The following is a 20,054-nucleotide window of genomic DNA, read 5'->3' as shown; positions in this document are numbered from 1 at the left end:
CATTTTTCTAAGCAGATACCCTACTAAAGATGGGCGATGCTGAGCTTCCTATGCAGCTTGAACCAAAGTCAGTAGGTGAGCCCAGCAAACTGAGTTGAGATGAGTTTTGTCCAATGATACTGTTACCGTAGTGGTCAAGACTGTGCCGGAAGGGGGTCCCCTGAGTGCACATGAGAAAAACAGAGAACCGCACGCGTGAAGTAAAAACACATCATCTTCATTTCAGATCTTAAAAATCTTCTCGAGTAAACTCTATTTCTATCATTTGAAGGTGCTCCAAAATGCACCTGCTCAGATTCTTGGAAAGTAAAAGCCATTCAGAAGGTCACGGTCTCCCCCTCATCTTCAGCTGGGTCTGAATCTTGGTGCCGTGGTGATTATCCCTGAACAGCGCTCTTGCTTTGGTTTCCAGGGGTGTGGTCTGTCGGTTCTTCAACCAGCAAGATTCTACCCAAGGAGCAGAATTTGGGGGAAACATTTCATTCCACATCACTGATGAAACTCTGTTATTTTAAATGAGATTATGTAGATATTAGTTGGGATCTGTATATGGTCTCGGTCACTTTCTCCGCGGAGCTGTCTGTGACAACCTGCATTGACTTCTTCAACGTACACTTCAAAAGCACTTTGATAAGCACGGGGGGGTGGGGTGGGGGGATGTATCTGGATTACCAGCGCTAAGAGTTTTAGATGTTTGTCTTAAGCTGTTGACTTGGAGCCTCACCGAAGCATTTAGGGGCATATTACAAATCAGCTTCCTGACACTATATTGATGATGGGGGAAGGGTCCGTATGGCCCGGTGCCTATACTGATAATAGGGAACAACTTCCTTTTGTTACCAGCCGTAAAGAACATCTAGAAGTGTACTTACTAACCACCATCACCCACACCCATCGATGATGTTGAGTCTTTCCGTGAGATTACTAAAAATAGCAGGAAGGGCCTTGTGCCCCTCTTCCTTGTCCAGTGGCAGTTTTAGAATACACCCTGTATAGATGCAGGAGGGGCTCAAGAGCTTGGAAGGGAAGATAGAGACTTGTAAGGAAGTTACATTGTACAGGAAACAGACTGATTTGTGGTGAGAAAGGGAAGAGAACTTGATGGAGATGATGGAGTCCCTTCCCCAACCATTGACATCCCCCATGACGGGCCCTGTGTCAGGTGTGCAGCAAGCAACAGCATGTGCTTTGGAAAATACCGGTTTTTGCAGAGTCTGATCCTGTCCCCGTGTAGTCTTCAGTAGCTTAGCTAGAAAGCCTTTGACCAGGATGCTGTTTGTGTTAGGCTAGGTCCAGTCACAACCAGGAACCTCTCCTTTAAGACAGAGGGAAGTTAGAGTCAGTGCTGGGAAACCAACTGGTGAGGCCACACAGCGATGGTCAAGGCAGGAAGACAGGAGCACCACAGGGGGAGGGGCAGAACCGGATGCTGGGGCAGTAGCTGAACCATGGAGGGCTGAGCTGTTTGCATCAAGGACTGTGAAGGAGATACAGCCAGTGCCCGGATGGACAGGATACTGTCCAAGCAGAGAGAGAGAGAAAGGGAGAAATAGCCTGGCTTCTCCCATCTTCCCCCTCTGCTCTTCCACCAGCACCTTCCATGGGTGGGATCCACCCAGATCCAGAGGGCAGGGACTCCTTAGCATGGCAGTGCCCTGGGACCCGGAGCCAGCAGCAGTCGGCAGGCACGGATCTCACAGCCGACAGGCAGTGGACCAGCCCACTGTCGTAAATTTGTGCCAGTTATTTCCCAATTAGTGAACATTAGTTGGTTCAAATCGATCCCATATTTCTAGACACTTGGTTATTTTAACTTTTCCCTGTTAACAACCCCCATAGAGAAGGATAATAGACCGAATATAATTTTAGAAAGTGTTTAAAAGAAAATCCTGGAAAACAAGATTTTTAGAAACTTAAGAAGATTGGAAAACTGCCCCAGTTGGGGATGGGATTAGGAACAGTGACGACAGGTATGAGTTTTGGCCAAAATTAAGAGGCCTGGACTGCCTCGGTATCCTTACAGCAGTAAAGCAGCCGTTCTCAAAGTGCGGTCCCCAGAAAGGAACATCAACATCACCTGGGTGATTGTTAGAAATGCAAGGTATCGGGCCCTACCCAGGCCCAGGAGCCCTCTGCTGCCCAGTGTCCACCGGGATCCCCACGCACACCCTGGCCTTGATTCAGTAATGAATAACATCGCATCTGTTCCAAACAGAAGCCTGCTCTTAGGAATTTGTACCCCAGAGGATAAAGGCAGAGCTACTCAAACTTTTCCCCTACAGCAGTTCCCACCAAGGGTACAGGAGGGGATGGGGGACTGGTGAGGGATCTAGAGGGGTGACCCAGGCTAACAGACTTGAAACTTCTGTATGCCTTCTGTTTAATTCCAATAATTCATGCAGTTTTTGCCTTTTCAAACACACAATATTCTGAATTTATTTTTTTTTAAGATTTTTATTTATTTATTTGAGAGAGAGATTGAGAACAAGTAGAGGGAGAAGCAGACTCAGGGAGCCCGACTCGGGACTCGATCCCAGGACCCTGGGATCATGACCCGGGGCCAAAGGCAGACGCTTCACTGACTGAGCCACCCAGGTGCCCCTCAATTTATTTTTAAATAAAAATAATGAGCTTCTTCCCCCTAAATGTTCAAATTGATCCATGTGTTACTTTGTGGCTTATCTTCGCTTCCTAGTTCATGGCCACGTACCCTCATCTGAAAGATGGATTCCCAAGACCAGCTCACACATGGGCTAGCCCGCAGGATCTGGGGGGAGCACGGGGATGGCCACGGGGGAGAGGTGGCCACGTGGACAGCCCAGCAGCATCATATCTAACCTGGGGGTGTTTGAAGCAACTCTCCACTCCACAGGCTCCTTCCTTCCCGGCCTCTTCCACAGAATTATCGTGCAGACGTACAACTGGGAGGGAACAACCCAGACTTTCCGATCTGGGCGTCTGATGAGCAGTCACTCTGTCAACAGTGGTCTCTGTAGGATTGTGGGAGCCTTTTGACCCCGCCATGATATGGCCAGAATAAAGCTCGTGCAGGGCCAGGGTTGGAGGAGGCCCTGCCATATGGTGGTGCCACAGTCACCAAGACTTAAAAGTGACAGTCCACGATCTGAAATATTTACCACATCACCTGCTCCCTAACTTTGCCACGCGGCAAAGCACCTGCAGTATTTATGCCCTAAACCTTGTCTCAGGGTCCTTTCCCATACCGTCCCTCCCTCGAATGTAGATTAAACAACCGCTATGTACTGCCATCTGGTGGTCACAGAAGCAAGCACACCAATAAAATTCTGTTCCAGCCCAAATTAAGAGGATCCAGAGTTCCCTTTTGCAAAAGCTACTGCATCCCCCAGCTGCTGCTTGTTGTGTAACCCAGAACCTACCCAGAGAGACGCCAGGAAATGTTAATAATAATGAAAATTAGAACAACAGCATTAATAATAGCTACACTGTACCACTGTCTAACTTATATCCATTTACTTATCTATTAAACAGTGGTTTGCGCCTTAAAGGATTGTTGCAAAGTTGAAATTCATGAGTACATTAAATTTCTTAAAACAGTTCTTGATGCATAGTAAACACGAAATGTTACTACCTATTATAAGTATTAATAAGTATTGGCAGTATGCCGCACACTGTAGTAAATGCCTTACGAACTTCTAGCTCATTTCATGTTCAACACAATCCTGGTGAGGGGAACAGTTATCCGTCCCATGTTGCACATTCATCAGCTGAAGGTTGAAAAAGCTAAAAAAATTTGCCTCGAGTTCACAAAGCTAATAAGCGGCGGAGGGAGAATTGAAACCCGCCACTCGGAGCCTAGATTGTTCCTTTAACCACTAGGCTGAAATGCCAGTGTGGTGTGATGAATCGTCCCAAATGCTTACCTAAATCCCATCCCGCCCCACACATAGACCCTACCACCACCACCACCACACACACATTCAAGACTAGAAGTTCTCTCAGGGAGCGCCCGGGTGCCATTGCTTCCCCAGAACCTGGTCCAGTATCTGGTACGCGCTAGGGGTTCGTTGGAGAGCGTGGAATCAGTGGAGACACCGTGTGATGACTGTGACCATTCATGAAACACCTGTCTTAAGGACAGCAGACTAATGGCCACATCAGGAAAGAAGAAATGGTACCAGATTTTGAATAGAAGGAGGGGCCATAGAAATGGTTTTTTTTTCAAAGTTCTTTTTTTTTTTTTTTTTAGATTTTTTTACAGAGAGAGAGACAGCCAGTGAGGGAACAGGGGAGTGGGAGAGGAAGAAGCAGGCTCCCAGCGGAGGAGCCTGACGTGGGGCTCGACCCTAGAATGCCAGGATCACGCCCTGAGCCGGAGGCAGATGCTTAACGACTACGCCAGCCAGGTGCCCCCTTAGAAATGTTTTTAAGATCTATCAGAGAGATTGCGATTTGCCAGTCTATGGACTACAAGGAGAGAAGAACAGAGTGATGTTCTCGCTGTTGGACAAGGCTTGTTCTTCCACATTTCACACGGACACCAAGGATCCTGTGGTCCCAGCAGCAGTAAAGCTACGGGACCAGGACGTGGCTTGTTCCTCAGAGTTCACGCAGTGGACAAACCACAGCAGTGTAGACACCCTCCAAGGGTGAACGTACCGGCAAAGACAGCCTTGGGAAAGGCCAAGGAGGCAGCCCTCTCAATAATAAGATTGGAGTGGGCCCAGAACAGCCTTCCATCAAGAAATACCCGTTTCAACCCTGATAGTTCGTCCTCAGAGACTGACTGATTCCTTGGCTCCTGAGAACTTAACCTCCAGCCCCGTAGCCCGCACGTCCCCCTCCCCCATTCCAGGGGGGAAGGGGGTCCAGCCACACACCTCCTCCAGCCTCACAGGGTGCTCCCCGAGATCTGAGTCCTCAGCCCTCCCAGGAGGCTTTACTGTTACATGGCCTCTCTCCCCTGGGACTCCCTGGAAAGAGGCTGAGGAGACCTCTGCCAGAGAGCCCATGCATGAGGGAATGAGCCAAAGAACTTGGGGCCTGAGGGAGGAACAGGAGGGGAAGCTTATTGTATTCAGTCAGGATCATGGGCTGGGGCGAGTGTAGACCTGGGACCCAAACACACCTCAGCAGTATGGCCCTGGTGTAGTTTACAAGCCATTGAGAGAAACCTCGCCTGCACCAGCGTCCTTCTGGTGCCTGCCTTGCCTCAGTATTCAAAGGGGACAACTGTGTGTACACCGAGTTGAGGAGGGGGTCATGAGGGAAGTCCCCTTTCTTCCCTGAGTCACCTTTTAGGGTATCAGATTTGGAGGAGAGCTTTGAGGTCGTGGGCTCCTTTTGCAGATAAAGAAACTGAGGGAATTGGGAGACCACAAAGTTTCCCATGTCTGTGCAATTGGTGATGGAGCTGTTGCTCACATGTCACTTGGCCTGGCTGATTCCCCCCAGACACCAGACGACACTTCCAGTTTGAGGCGCAGAACTCCCCCTGAACTAGGACTGTCATTCCAACCATTGTTCTTCCCAAAATATGTCACAAAACACAAGTTTTGTTGGTTGTTAGTAAGTCTTTTATGGGGGGAAAATTCTGTCGTCAAGTAATTTTGGGAAATACTGAAGTCAACAAGGCGAAATAGTTCTTTTTCATAACCACGAATGTGTTCATCTTTAATTTTTTTTAAAGATTTCATTTATTTGAGGGGGAAACGAGTGGGGAGAGGGAAAGAGGGAGAGGGAGAAGTCTCCCCACTGAGCAGGGAGCCCTAGGCAGAACTCGATCCCAGGACCCTGGGATCATGACCTGAGCTGAAGGCAGACGCTTAACCAACTGGGCCACCCAGGTGCCCTTCATCTTTAATCTTTAATCTCTACTGTTCCTAAACCTATCTGACCAGGGACCCCTTTCTGAGGAGAAAAACCTACCAACACATCTCTGCACATAAATACCCCATCAAACCCAGCTCTGGGTGATGCTGACATAGGTCATAGCACGTCAACTATTGAAGATTTTATTTATTTATTTGAGAGAGAGAGAAGGAGGGGGAGGAAGGGGAAGAGAGAATCTCTAGCGGACTCCACACTGAAGGCAGAGCCCAACTCAAGGTTTGATCTCATGACCCCGAGATCACGACCTGAGCCGAAACCAAGAGGCAGACGCTTAAGGGACCGAGCCGCCCAGGCGCCCCGCACATCAACTGAGAATGTATAAAATAGGCTGTTTGATGGTGCTGATAAGAAAGGTCCTCATATAGTCTTTCAGGTTCTCCAAAATCAGCCAAGCTCAACGTCTTCAGGAGAAAAGGAAGCACACCAAGAGTTTTCAAAGGCTGTCCAGAAAGGAGGAAATGGATTGCGTTGTCTTAGAATTTAGCTTCTTGTCCCTTTTCTGTGGTGAATTCAGCAGTCGGTGAAGTTGGGCAGGCCGTCTCTTATTTATCCTGTAAAGCACCTAGCAGTTTCTTCAGCACCTGGCAGTTATTTTCCTTCATTCCTCTTGAGCCCAGGAACTCAGTACCCAGAAAAGACTCACTAAATATTTGTCAACTTCACCTGCTGCCTGGGCTGCATGAAATCCCGACAGTGTCGTAGACACTGGCAAGTTGGTGTTTCAAAAACGGAGCTGGAAATTGAAGCGTTTAATTTTGTGTCTCCCTCCCAAGCATCCCAACTTCGATCAACTCAGACCACGTCCCCGCAGCTGCCGCTCCCACCTGTGGACTAGAACCCTTGCAGTAGAACACCCTTGACCCTGGGAATGGCCCAAGGGAGGCTTTGCTGCTTGCCAAGCCGTGAGGGAGGAACTGAGTCCCACCCATCTCTCAGCTCCTGCGCCTGGCTCTTTGTTTTGGACCAGTGGGTAGTATGGTCTTGGAAAGAAGCCGGCCCATGCTGGAATAACTTAGAAAATCTACTCATCCTTTATTCACTCACAGCGATCCCGCACCAGTCATTCCTTCATTTGAATAGCAAGTACGAAGAGCCCCCTGTGCACTGGGCGCTGCCGTGAGTTAGGGGTTGCCTGCCAGGAGCTTGGGATGGGAAGAGGAGGCAGACAGCTGAGGACACCAAAGCATTAGTCCCCTCGAAGACAGGGCAGCGGAGGACCGGAACCATCCTTTCGTGGCCTTCGGCGTTCCGGTGCCTGGGACGGGCTATTCAGGAAAGGTCTTCAGGACATACTCGGAATAACTAAATCCAGAAAATATCGGTGGACTTTTGGGGAGCTCCTTTCCAAAACCTTTTCCCCTGTGCTTCCTTATAGGGAATATCTTAATATCAGTGATTTCCCGTCGGTGTTTGGTCCTAGTCCAGGGATACGGAGAACAAGAGCTGACATTAGATTGGTGCTTTTTTTTTAATTTCCCACTTTTTTTCTTTTAACTTTTCATTTTGACATTACATCAGGTTTACTGAAAAGCTGTCAGAAAAGTACAAAGAACCTTCATATACCCTTCCACTCACAGTCCCCAAAAGTTAATATTTACCACATTCGCTTTATCCTCTCTCTTTCTCTACGCATGCACACACACACACACACCAATTTTATTCTGAATCATTTTAATAAATTACAGATACCATGCCCCTTCCTCCTTAATACTTCCCTGTGTGTTTCCTAAGAACAAGGACGTTCTCTTATATACCCCAGTGCACTGATCAAAGTCAGGAAATTAACATTGACTTAATACTGTTACCTAATCTGTAGGCCTTATTCAGATTTCAACAATTGGGTCAATCATGACCTTTTAGCAAAAAGCATATGCATTTCATTTGGCCATCATATCTCCTTAGTCTTATTTAAACCAGAATGGCTCCTCAGTCTGTCTGTGTTTTTCGCACTAGCATGTTTTTTCAAGAGTACAGACCGGCTGTTTTGCAGAATATCCCTCCATTTGGGTTTGAGAGATGTTGCTTCACTCTTCCAGCCAGGTTACATTCTGTTGGCAGGAAAACCAGAAGTGATGCCGCGGTCTCAGTGCGTCCCATCGGGGGCACCTGGGGCTGGTTAGTCTCGTTGATTGCAGGCAGTGTTCCCTTTGGTTATCAGAGGCAGGTGCAGCATGCCCGGTTTCTCCACTGCCCAGATACTGTTTTAGCCTTCAGCATGTGGCGGGAAGATGCTTAGAGACTAACCATTCTGTTCTCCTCAAACTCTTGCCCACTAGTCTCAGCACCCATTGATGATTCTTGCTTGAATCAGTTACTGTTACGATATACTGTTGTGGTCCCATTATTCCTCGTGTGTGTGTGTGTGTGTGTGTGTGTGTGTGTGTGTTAGCTGGCCGTCTACTTGTAAGGCAGAACTTTCCCTTTTTAAGTTTCCATCAGTGTGTTTTCATAGGTCCTCGTTTTATGCAGTGGGTTATAATCCTTTATATCGGTAGTATTTATTTTGATACTCCAGTTGTTCCAGATTTGGCCAGTAGAACCTTACAAGCTGGTTTCTCTGTCCTTTGACCTGCCTCTGTCACTCTTAAGGACCGTCACTATTCCAAGGCAGCCCTTGGCAGCCGGGTGGAGCCTTTTTCTGTATCTCGACTTCCAGATGAATACTCATTGTGTCTGCTGGTTAGAAAACGGACTCTTCCATGGTCTTGCCATCTCCCCCCACCACGCCCCCACTCGTGGAACAGGATTTTCCAGCCAGAAGACTTGACTAGTAACTGACAGAGCGTTAGCGTGTCCATCCTCAAACACAGGACTGTTTAATTTCAACACAGAACACAGGGCAGAGTCAACCCCCAACACAGGACTCCGGGAGCAGGCGGGCGCCTGCGGTGGGTGGACATACCATCCTAATGGTATTTGCTTTTCCCCTGTGTAAACCAGCTGATGGTTGCAAAGGATTTGCCCTTTGCTTCTCTGTTGCTTTTTTATACTCCAAAGAGAAAGCAAATTTCGATTCTACTAAGTAATAAAAGGTACCTGACAACGGAGTTCTCGCCTTCCAGCTAGCTCTTGTCAAGGGGGGGGGAACAGAAAGCAGGTAGACTGCCCATTTGGAACTCAGTCTCATTTCAAAAGAGCACGTATTCTGCCCCAGCCCCGCCCCCTGCCCCCCATTTCCATGCGTCACTCCGGGCAAGGAATATTGCCTTTTCTGTCCTGGAAATGGGAGAGCTCCTCGCTCAAAGGCAGATGTGGATGTGGAAGGGACATAGGAAAAGAGAAAGAAATCAGATTTGTCATTAGGAATCTTCACATAAGGAAGGAAATTGTAGGTAAGGGCAGGCAGGGGTTTGGTGTAAATACATTAGTCCCCACCCTTTCCTTCCGCGGTCACACAGCCTTGGACACAGGAGTTGCCTCAGTGAGGGAAGGAATGCCGCTGGGCAGGGAAACCCCCGGGCAGGTGAGGGAAGGCCGAGCCCTGACCAGGAAGAGGCTGTGTCCACTGGCCGGAGAGGCTCGGAGCATGGCCCTCAGGTAGGAGACCAGGGCCGGAGGAAACCCATACGGTGTGCCCCGAAGGCCCGTGGTGGGGGGAGCAGCCAAGCTAGAAACTTGCTCTTGAAAGGGGAAAACCATCAAAACATCCTTCACGTTCCATGACTTTGAAGAAAAATAGAGATTCTGTGGTTTTCCTGGGGGAGGAGGGACACCTGAAGCCGCAGGTGACTTGTAAATTCTAGAGTGGCTCTCCAGCTGGCCCCTTAAATCTCAGCAGCCACTGCATTTCGGTGTCAGCGGCTCACAGGCCCAGGCCGGGGCCACAGACGCTGGGGGCTGGGGGCTGCGGCCTGGCCAGGCGTCCCCATGGTCGGCCTGGGTCAGCCCCTGAGACCTGAGAACACAAGGTGTGGCTCAAGGCCTGACCCTTCCTCACCTCCTCCCTTCTCTCCTCTCTCTCCCTTCCCTCCTTCTTTCCTGAAAACCTTCCCCTCCTACACTTCTTGAACTCCCCATCCGAAAATTGACTTCCTTGATATTTTTATGATGATTAATATTTCACGTGGCTTCGATGACATTATGATGACCCACAGTCTGCCCTCTCTCAAAAGCTTCAAAGCCTCGTTTTTCCTTTTTTTTTTTTTTTTTGCCACCTATCCTCCTGACTGATGGTGTTTTTAAACAGAGTCCAAGATAAATAAAAATACTGCAAGTAGGCAGAAAGGCAGTGTTTTTGAACAAGATGGGGGAGGGGGGGAAAAGGGGGGAGTGGGGCTGATGGAGGGGAGGAGATGCACGTGGTATTTGTTATCTCTCCTGTTTGTCCAGCTGATTTGTGAATTATTAGCAGAAAATAGGCATAAGTGGGAGCAGAGACTGGGGACAAAATTCCGGGCCCTGGAAATGGGGTCATTTAATTGAGAGTGCTTTGAAGAAGGAAATGCTTGTACACACAAACTACTGGCCAAGGTCCCAGTGATCCCTCCCCTGAGGAGCTTCTGTGGCTTGTATCTGTCAGCTGGTTCCGCAGTTGACAGAAGTATACCATTTGGCCCCTATTCCCGAAAACAAGTATTACTTGGTGTTGTGAGTACATTTGTTCATGTGTGTGTGTTGTGGCAACTAGATTTTATCTTTCAGTGCAAGGCCTTTTTTTTTTTAACATGCTGCGTCCAAACAAGTCTGAGTAAGAAGTAGGTGCTTCTTGTGAATACTAACTCATATAATCTCCAGCGATGCCATCGGGTAGACATTATCCCCATTTACAGATGGAATAGCTGAGGCCCAAAGTCATACAGCCAGTCAGAAGCAGAGCTGGGCTCTGAACCATATAGTCCACGTAAATCTCCCCGTCTCCAATCTGTGTTCACATGTGCAAAGACTTTCTTTCTTTCTTTCTTTTTTTTTTTTTTTTTTTTTTTTTTTTTTTTTTTTGGTCATAAGCACTAACATTCACAAGTTCAGAGATTAGGATGAGGGTACCTTTGGGGGGCCATTTTTCAGCCCTCCGTGGGAGGTTATTTGTGGATTGTGTAGGGCTGGTAAGATTACCTGTCTATAACCTCTTAAAGAACACCAGTCATGGGGCGCCTGGCTGGCGCAGTTGAAGAGCATGCAACTCTTGATCTCGGGGTCGTGAGTTCGAGCCCCACATTGGGTGTAGAGATTACTAAAAAAATAAACTTTAAAAAACAAAAAAAGAGCCCTGGTCATTTTCTGTGTGGGTAAAGGCTTGTGAAGCAGTTGTGAAGGGCATCCTGGGAATTCAGCCATGGCTGAAGGAAGACAGAAGAGGGGCTGGGGAGGCAGCGACACAGCCCACAGTGAATGATCTCTCCCTGTTCCCAGTGTGCACATCTTACAGAGACGGAGGGACCGGAGCTGTAGCTTCTGTTATTGGCTTGTCTTTCTAAAGGTTGTAGGTTTTAGAAATGGGAAATGATTGAGAGGTTCCTCCACACCAGCGTTTAGGCTCTTCAGAGGAAAGATCAGAACATGATCAGTTCTACATGGAGGGAAGATTTGAGGCAGAGGGCAAGCGTCAGGAAACACGAAACTTGGAAAGGGGCAGGTGGAAGATAAAAGTGGCACAGAGCTGAGCCCACCTGCCGCCAAGAGGGCCCCAGGGGCATATCCTTGACCTGTAAGAGCTTAGGACCTTAGCCAGGTGTGGCTCCATCATGGGAAAGGCAGCCCAGGCGCAGTTTAGTCCTGGGTAAAGCTTGGAAGGATGACTGCAGCTGTAACCTCCTTGAGTGTCTACCACGGAACACGCAGGTCAGCCACCCTACCCAGATGTCCTTAAATACTTAAGTAGCTAATCCCCTGGTGAGGAATCCTCTCCGCTCTCTTATACCTCCCGCTGGGGCACGGTGGCTACACCCTGGTTGGGTTCCCACGTCCAAGGCAATGAGATAGGAAATGGCACGGATCCTTTTTTTGGGGCGCCTGGGTGGCACAGCGGTTAAGCGTCTGCCTTTGGCTCAGGGCGTGATCCCGGCGTTCTGGGATGGAGCCGTACATCAGGCTCCTCCGCTGGGAGCCTGCTTCTTCCTCTCCCACTCCCCATGCTGTGTTTCCTCTCTCCCTGGCTGTCTCTCTGTCAAATAAATAAACAAAATCTTAAAAAAAAAAAAAAAGGAAATGGCACGGATCCTTTTCAATCCCGCTTTTCTCCCCCTAGCATTCTTCAGCCTGTGTTGCCTCCTTTGTCAAATGGAGACGACGCAGGTAACTCCCAGGTTGGCAAAAGGGCTTGGCACAGAGACCGGAGTCAGGAGATGTTTGAGAACTCTGAATCCACAATTTGGGATAAATGATGGGGTTCCAGGAACCATGGCCTCCCCGACGCGCTTGTTATCCTTTTGCCAAAAATTGTGACTTGACGAACTTGGGAGTATCTAGGGAAGAGAAAGCAAACGTAATTCCTATTCACATGTCATTCACTGTGTTCTCTCCTTTTTTAACTTTCTTTTCCAGATGGTAACAAAAAATAATCCAGATGGGGTGCAGGTGCTGTAAAATGATACAAAGGTAACTTTGAAAAAATGACCTCTGAGTGGAGGAATGTGGGATGACCGTGGGGGCCCTTCCAGAGACCATGCGTGGATTTAGTGCATTTATCCAGCTTGGGGCATGGCCAGTGTTGCCAAGAAATTACGAGTTTGGAACTGCTTTGATACCATTTAAGAGGACATGTGGCCTAGATTTTTAAATTTGTTTTGCTCACCGCTCAGAGCACGTTGGGAACGACATCATGCTCTGCGAGCGAATTTGGTTTAGGTTGAATTTCCAATTCCCCAGAGAGCTTCAGTGCAAAGAAAAGCTTGGATTTCAGAGATGGTGCCTGACATGGCATCGCTGAAGATTAATCACGCCCGTCACGTACGTGTCTTTAATTTTGTTCAAATTCTATTTCAGAATAGTTTGGATCACATGAATAGAATTCTACACAAAATAAAGGGGAAAACTTAACTGATTTGCTTCCTTCACAAATAACACTTTTTATTCTAGTTCTCCGTCTGTAGCTAATGGCTATATCCGTTTGTTCATATGTATGTGTGTGTTTAAGTTCCATTCCAGTGTAATCACAATGTGATGGTAGGCTTTATTCAAAAACATTTATTATGATAAATATTTATTAGAAGTATCATTCATGTTAGTCCAGACTTCGTATTTATTGTTTTAACAACTGCACAATATTCCATTAAGGGGATGTGCTTAACCACTGAGTCCCCTGTTATTGGACATTTGTTTTATTCCCCTGTTGGGTTGTTTTTAAACTCCATGAATCACTTTGTACTTTACTTTGTTCCGTGCTCTCTTGGATCTCTTCTTAGGATCTGTTCCCCGGGGGGAAAACACGTTTACACCAACTCTATCTAATTGGTTTAGACACACATATAGGCTTAACGGACTAATCACAGAAATTAACAGGAATAGAAGGAAGCAAAGCCTGTAGTAGAAAGTGTTAATGATGGAAGTTAGTGATTCATAAAGGTAGAAATGAATAAAGTGAATGAATGCTCAGCCTGACCTTCATTCTTGTCACCCCCAGCTATCTCTTTGATCCAGTTCAGGTGGCCTCCCCTGGCTATGTCAACGAGGTGAACAGCTGCAAGGTGGATGAAGGTGACGCGGGTAAACTGAAAGGCAAACAGAGCGGCCAGGTCCTCGTGCACAGAAACGAGCTGCAGAGCGAGGGCCTGAAGAGGACGGCCAGTAGAGGCGGAGGCTGCGAGGGGCAGGAGCCCCACCGGCCTCCTCCAGGACCGCCTCCTCAGGGGGACACCGTGGGGGGACACTGTGCAGGCAAGGCTGGCAGTGCCATCAACGGCATTGGCCCCGCCCCCGCCCCCCTGCAGCCCACTGGGGAGCATGGGCCCCACCAGGGTGACAGGGGCTCCTGCATCACTACCGCGAACAGCGTCTCCCCAACTCAACCCTTCCCGGAAGGAGGGGGCCCCAGACAACAGGACGGTGTGCTGCCGGCCTCGCAAGAGACCCAGGTCGTCCGAAATGGGGACTCCAGAGCTACTTCCAGGGCAGAAGGTCCTGCCTTGCAAGTACAAGGCGCCTGCCTCCAGATACCGGCCCCAGATTACCCTCCCTTTCGGAGCTCAGCTGTAGACAGAGCTGATCGGGAAGAAAAGGACTGTCTTTCCCAGAGCCAGACTGAGGAGGAGCTCCTGGCGGGAATTGCCCGCAGGGTGGCGGAGCATGGTTTGAATGTGCCCTTCCCCTTGAAGAGAAGCTGGGATTCGTTAAATGAGGCTGTGGCCACAGAGGGCGTAAGTCACCACTTTAAAGAAGAGGGTGCTGCCCAGGCCGCGCCCGTGGTCGATTCGAGAACCGGGTGGGAGGAGGCACCTGGCTCTGCGGGAGAGCCAGGTGGGGACGCGGAGGACGAGGATGCGGCCGTGGCCGAAGCCCTTGCGGCCTTAGAAGCAGCTACCGCTGGAGAAGACGTGGATGAGGCAGAGTAGGGCCCTGAGCAGGTGTCGCGGCGCGCGCGTAGGCTGCGCGTGCTCCGTGGACAGAGCTGGCGTCCCGGGCAGCCTTGCAGGTGCTTTACGGCGGCGTCTGTTCTGGTGACCGCGGGGCCCGCGCCAGGCCGCTTGTTGTTAAGTGTGGGCAGCACTACTGTGTCGACGGGCTGGCACTCAGGACGCCGGAATAAATCCGAGTGGCAACGTGAGCGTGCCCGCAGCACATGCAGGAATTAAACCGCCTGCTCGTCGACCCTCAGATCTCCCTCCAGAACATCTGGGACAGATGTTCTTGAGAATGTTCGGAAATCCCAGCGCTGAATCCCCCCTCTCCCCAAGGGCGCAGAACATTCTGTTTGTAAATTCTTTGTCTTGCTTTTGAGAGGCAGACATTGTACCCAACCTGGAAAAGGTAACTACCCTCACTGAAAAGTGCCTAGTGTGTCCCCAGAGTACGGCTTGCCTTCAGGGACAGTCACCCAGGGAACTAATAACTAACCACTTGTTTGACATCGAGTGAAGCTCAGCAGCTTTCAGGACGGAGCAGAAGCCACCAGTAAGCAAATGGCTAGTCATTAGCTGTGATACTAAGACACCTTGACCTTAACTTTTTTACATTATTACTTTCTAATCTCCTTTGGGATTGGGGAGGCCGGCCAAAAGAATTCTGAAAACTGCTTGTGTTGTATTTGAGTTTTAAGTTTGTGAGATTGGGAAGAGCAAAGAGATGGATGTTTCATGCCACTTAATGTCTGATTCTGATTAAAATATAACAATATATATGTCTGTCTGTCATAACTCAAAGGTGGTTCTAATTTCCCAGGCTGAGTGTCAGTAAGCCTTGATATTTCTTTCCATTTCGAGAGCTGCACTACGGAGTTACAGGTGAGGAGAACCCAGTCCGTTTGCTGAGAACGGCTTTGGCTGTCTGTCCCTGCCATTCAAACTCAGGACGCCACGTGCTCCGATCTCACTTAAGGATGAGCCATGGCCCTCTCTGGATGTCAGCCTTCTAATTTATAAAAACAAGAACTGCCATTCTGACATGACTCAGTGGAGAAGTTAGAGGATGGTCCAATCTCTCTAGAAAAATACGAACATGGAAGATGCTCTCGTATGGCATTTCATAACACAGGCTCTGAAATCTGACTGACCTTGGTTTGGTTTCCAGCTTTGCCACACGACCTTGGGTAATTTATCCCATCCGTTAAGTGAGAATGATGGTATGTATTTGTAAAGATTAAATGAGATTATGCAAGTGTTTATCACAGTGTCTGGCACACAGCAGGCACCCAATAAAATGCTAAATCTTATCTGTTAAATCCGTGAAAAATGGTTTTATGTCCTCACAACTGAAAACTCTAATACTCTCAAGTATCTATAATGTCATTGCTGCACTTTGGTAATCATTTAAATAAAAACATGGTTTCTGAGATTCCCAGCATCTTTAAGGAGGGCACCCTTACAAATGTTTAACAGACATACTTTACCTGGGTTTGGTGACATGCCATCTCTACATACAAGGTCACACCAAGCGCTTAAAATACAAACTGTTGTCCTCATTAATTGTATTGTAGGTAGATTTGCTATTGTACTTAATACACCGGATGCTTCCTATTTGAGAGCGATCCCTTCAACAATTTCCCAAAGCGTATCTGTTGGGATTAGGTTCAGCTGCATGTGATAAATGGCTTATATAAAAATAGATATGTATTTATTTACCTCTTATGTAATAAGTCTGGAGTTAGCCATCCAGGGTGATAGAGTTCCATCCTATCAGCCACCTGTGCTCCTATCATCTTGGCTTCCTTCTCAAGATTACTGTGTATTCCAGTCACTACGTTTGCTTTCCATGCATGAAAAAGAAGGAAGGGATCTCCCTCCCTCCCTATTAAGGACCTCCTGAAAGTAAAATTCACCCCTTCCATTTTTACCTCCTTGGTCAACATCTAGTCATGTGGTCACATTTAGATGCAAGAAAGGCTAAGAAAACTTATCTATTTCTGTCGGTCTGGATTTTCCAAATAAGTTCAGTACTCGCTTACTGAGAAAAGGGAGAATAGACATTGGGTCAGGCTTCCTGACTTCCCGCTGCTGTCTCTACAACAGAGGATGAAAGAAGAAAATTCAGACAGAAAAGGGGTAAGGTGAGGAATTCATGCAGACAGGTCTGTTTGTCTTGCACAGAAACACCTTTCTGCACTTGGCACATGTACATAATTTCCCATTTTGAGACCCCTGTGGATGCTTCACCAATATTAACAGTTCTCCTAAGTTTTATTTATTTATTTTTTTAAAAGATTTTATTTATTTATTCGACAGAGATAGAGACAGCCAGCGAGAGAGGGAACACAAGCAGGGGGAGTGGGAGAGGAAGAAGCAGGCTCATAGCAGAGGAGCCTGATGTGGGGCTCGATCCCATAACGCCAGGATCATGCCCTGAGCCGAAGGCAGACGCTTAACCGCTGTGCCACCCAGGCGCCCCTCTCCTAAGTTTTAAATATTCTTTTTGTGCAAATAACTGCTTCCGAAAAGTTAGCAGATGACCAAGATTTTTCAAGTGTTCTGTTGTTTTTTTTTCTTAAAGCTATCGTGGTGCCTTTTGTCTACCCCCATATCCAGGCTCTACCCAAGGATGTCAGAGGATAGAATCTTCAGGTTGAAAAGAAACTCCAGAATTTAGCTTAATCCGCCAGGTTGTCTAGCTACTAACTAAGTATCCTACTCTGTGTGGGGTCTTTATAGCCTGGTGCCACCCCATAGCAGAAGAGTGATGATTGGCAATAGTGAACTTTCCAAATATTCTGGACAACTTGAAAGCACAAATGCACTCTGAATGGAAGGCCCTGGCTCTGATGAGGAGGGGACATCCTGCTCTTTCTTTCGTGATCTGAGCAAATTGCATCATGTGGCTATTTACCACATTAAATCTTGATTTCGATATAAGATTATTTCTATATTGTGTGCGTGTGTGCACGTGTGTGTGTCTACGTTTTTTACTGGGGGACGTCGACCTATCATGTAAATAGGCAAGTAAATGTTTTTCTCTGGTTTCCAAGGCAGACAGTAGCAAACTGTTATAACCGTCAAATCAGATCTTTAAAGGCACGAAGAGAATTTGTGGCTGCTGCGCACACGCCCATCTTGTCCGTGCGTAGTGACTGCTGGCCGGCCGTTGTCTCTTCCTTCCTGCCTCACTCTGCGTCTGACCCAAAGGATCAGACTCGCTCTTCCTACGTCTTCCATCAGTGTCTCCAGGTGGAAGGCCCTCAGAGGAATGAAGGAGGCACGGAATCCAAGCGTGTGAGCTTCCTTCGTTTTGTCTCTGTGAAGTCACAGGAATGAGGCCTCCGGTCTTGGACATGAGCTTTATGATGAAAATGTGGGAATCCTTGCTTTCTGGGTTTTTGTTTGTTTGTTTGTTTTTAAACTCCAGAGTAAACCTCAGCTATTTTGAAGCTGTCTCTTTTGGAACTGGTGATAATTAAACGGAGACAAGCTGACATTTGTTTCTCGTGGTAAACGCTTTCCCTGTTAACATCTGGGAAAAGTAAGTCGCACGTTGATCTCACTAAATTGGTCCGTGCCTCCACGGCAGGAGCTTATAGTAGACGGTTATAAGCTGTTGGGCCTTCAAAGCACCCTCGGCCGCCTGAAGACCAACACTTAGACACCCCTGGTAAACATGCTGATTACGGATGGTTCTCACCTGCCACGTTAAATCCGTCAGCTGCGGTAGACTACTAGCAATGGTTTTCAGCTAAAGCAGCCGTAACAAACCAGTGCCGCTTGCCTCGATCTAGGATAGCGTAGGGCCCAAGGCAGGAACTCAGTACGTGATCTGTTGAGGGGATGAGGAACACTCCCCACGGGATAGTTAGGACACGTCCTGCCGCTGAGATTCTGAATGCTGATTGGGAGATTGTCGTATGTGGTCATCAAGGTATAAATGCAGGGCCATGGAAGCACAAGTGTCTGTGAATCCAAGAGAAAAGAAATTGCGTTTATTATTCATGCTTTTCAGTCTCCCACTGCCCTGCTCTGTTGGAATAATGGCGATTTATAGTTTTCCGTGGAAAGATGGTCAGAGAGTGGAATTCCAGGAGTTGGTGAAGGTTTGGTCTCTAGACTGAGGCCATGGGACTCTGAGGAGCTTAATCCCCAATTGAGACAAAACGCTCAAGAAAAAGCAGTGTTTGGAACCAAGCAATGGGAAACTTGGCTGACCACATTTTTCACTCATTTTGAACTCAATCTTTAAAATCCTGAGGGAGAAAGAAAGGAAGGATGTGTGTTTGCGTAACGAGACTCAGATGTCCCTCGGGGCTTGGCTCTAGCTGTGCATTCTGACCTCTGGGTCTCAGAGGTCATGAGCACGTGGCATGGACCAAGCACTCACTACACACACACCCCGTAATCCGAAGAAATGGGGGTGGAACCAGTCTGCCTCTTGCTCACGGTGCGACCTGGAGTTTACATTTCTTATCTTTCCTGACCCTCACTTTCCCCACCTGTAAAATGGGGATCCTGCCTACCTCCCAAGTTGAAAACAGACATTCTCGAATTTCAGGGTGCTTGTTTCCAAACAGCAGATTTCTGGGCCTCACCTCCCAGAGATTTGGATTGCAACGGTCTTGGGGGGAACCTGGCATCTGCGTGGTTGATGTGGATAATTCTCCTAGCCACATGGAGAAACACTAAGACTATAGACAAGGAATTGCCACATCTTCCCCATCTTGCAGCGGTTACCAATAAAAGAAGTGTGCGCCCGTACCCCTAATAGAAGCACACTTCCAATTACACGTACTAGGCCTCTTGAACTACTGTCGTATACCCAACAAAGCAATATTAAGACGGGTTAACAATTAAATATCAAAGTTTTAATATTTTCTTCCCATACCACTTTGTTCTGTGAAACCTAGGTTGAAAACCACTGATTTAGAAGCTCAGATGAACGATCTATAAAAGCACTCTGTAAACAGACAAAGCTGAAGTGATATCTTTGACAACATATATGTGAGCCTTACACACTCAGAATCCACACTTAGCAGTACACAAGCAAATGTGAAAACGTACACCCCAGTACCATTCATCCTCATCCTTTGAGCCTGACTTTTAGGAAACTTCTGTATTTTCTGCTTTTAGGCATTTTGGAGTAGTTAATATAAAACTGAACTAAAATAGGACCTAGAGGCTAAAAGGTAAAGAATTTTACCCACCTCCCTTAACAAAGCTACACGTTCCCAACCAATCTGAGCAAGACAGATGGGGGACAGGCCAATCAGAATGTTTGTTTAGTTGGGATCTCACTATTTTGAAAGCAAAACCAGAACACTTTCTCTTACTATCAGTCACCAACTTTTAAAAAAAATCACAAAAATAATTTCATTTCCAGATCTTACTCCTCCTTTTCCATTCTCCAGAATAGTCATAAAGCTATGGAGAATGGTGTGTGTAAATGTTGGTACTCATATAAAAAAAGACAGTTTCACAGGTCAAAAAGGGTTAATAGTCTCTTCCCATTAACGAACATACTTTCCCGGTCTTAAGTATTGACGCTTAGAAAGGAATCAAACGTTTTAAATTACCCATTTATAAAGCCGTAAGATCATAGGCTCTCCGATTTTCATGACATCAGCCATTAGCCAGGACACAAGCCAAGGACTGTTACGGTATTTAAATTTTTCTAGAGAA

General features: G+C 47.5%; 1 protein-coding gene across 2 annotated transcripts in view; it reads left to right on the top strand.

The window, feature by feature from the left end:
* C11H4orf19 (chromosome 11 C4orf19 homolog) overlaps nt 1-15,810 on the top strand; it is a 37,301-nt gene extending 21,491 nt beyond the window's left edge. The window contains exons 1-3 of one of the 2 annotated variants that reach the window (XM_019806473.2): nt 56-75; nt 12,352-12,405; nt 13,430-15,810. In XM_019806473.2, coding sequence (XP_019662032.2) covers nt 12,374-12,405; nt 13,430-14,357 — 960 coding nt within the window. In that variant the 5' untranslated portion in view covers nt 56-75; nt 12,352-12,373 and the 3' untranslated portion in view covers nt 14,358-15,810. Of the gene's footprint in view, nt 1-55; nt 76-12,351; nt 12,406-13,429 lie in introns of those variants that run through there. The other variant, XM_019806472.2, reaches the window with a different exon arrangement.
* The last annotated feature ends 4,244 nt before the right edge of the window (nt 15,811-20,054 follow it).

This window comes from Ailuropoda melanoleuca, chromosome 11 (assembly GCF_002007445.2).
Source record: "Ailuropoda melanoleuca isolate Jingjing chromosome 11, ASM200744v2, whole genome shotgun sequence".
NCBI classification, from domain to species: Eukaryota; Metazoa; Chordata; class Mammalia; order Carnivora; family Ursidae; genus Ailuropoda; species Ailuropoda melanoleuca.
Note: the sequence above shows the minus strand (reverse complement) of the source record. Positions and strands in the feature narration are given on the sequence as shown.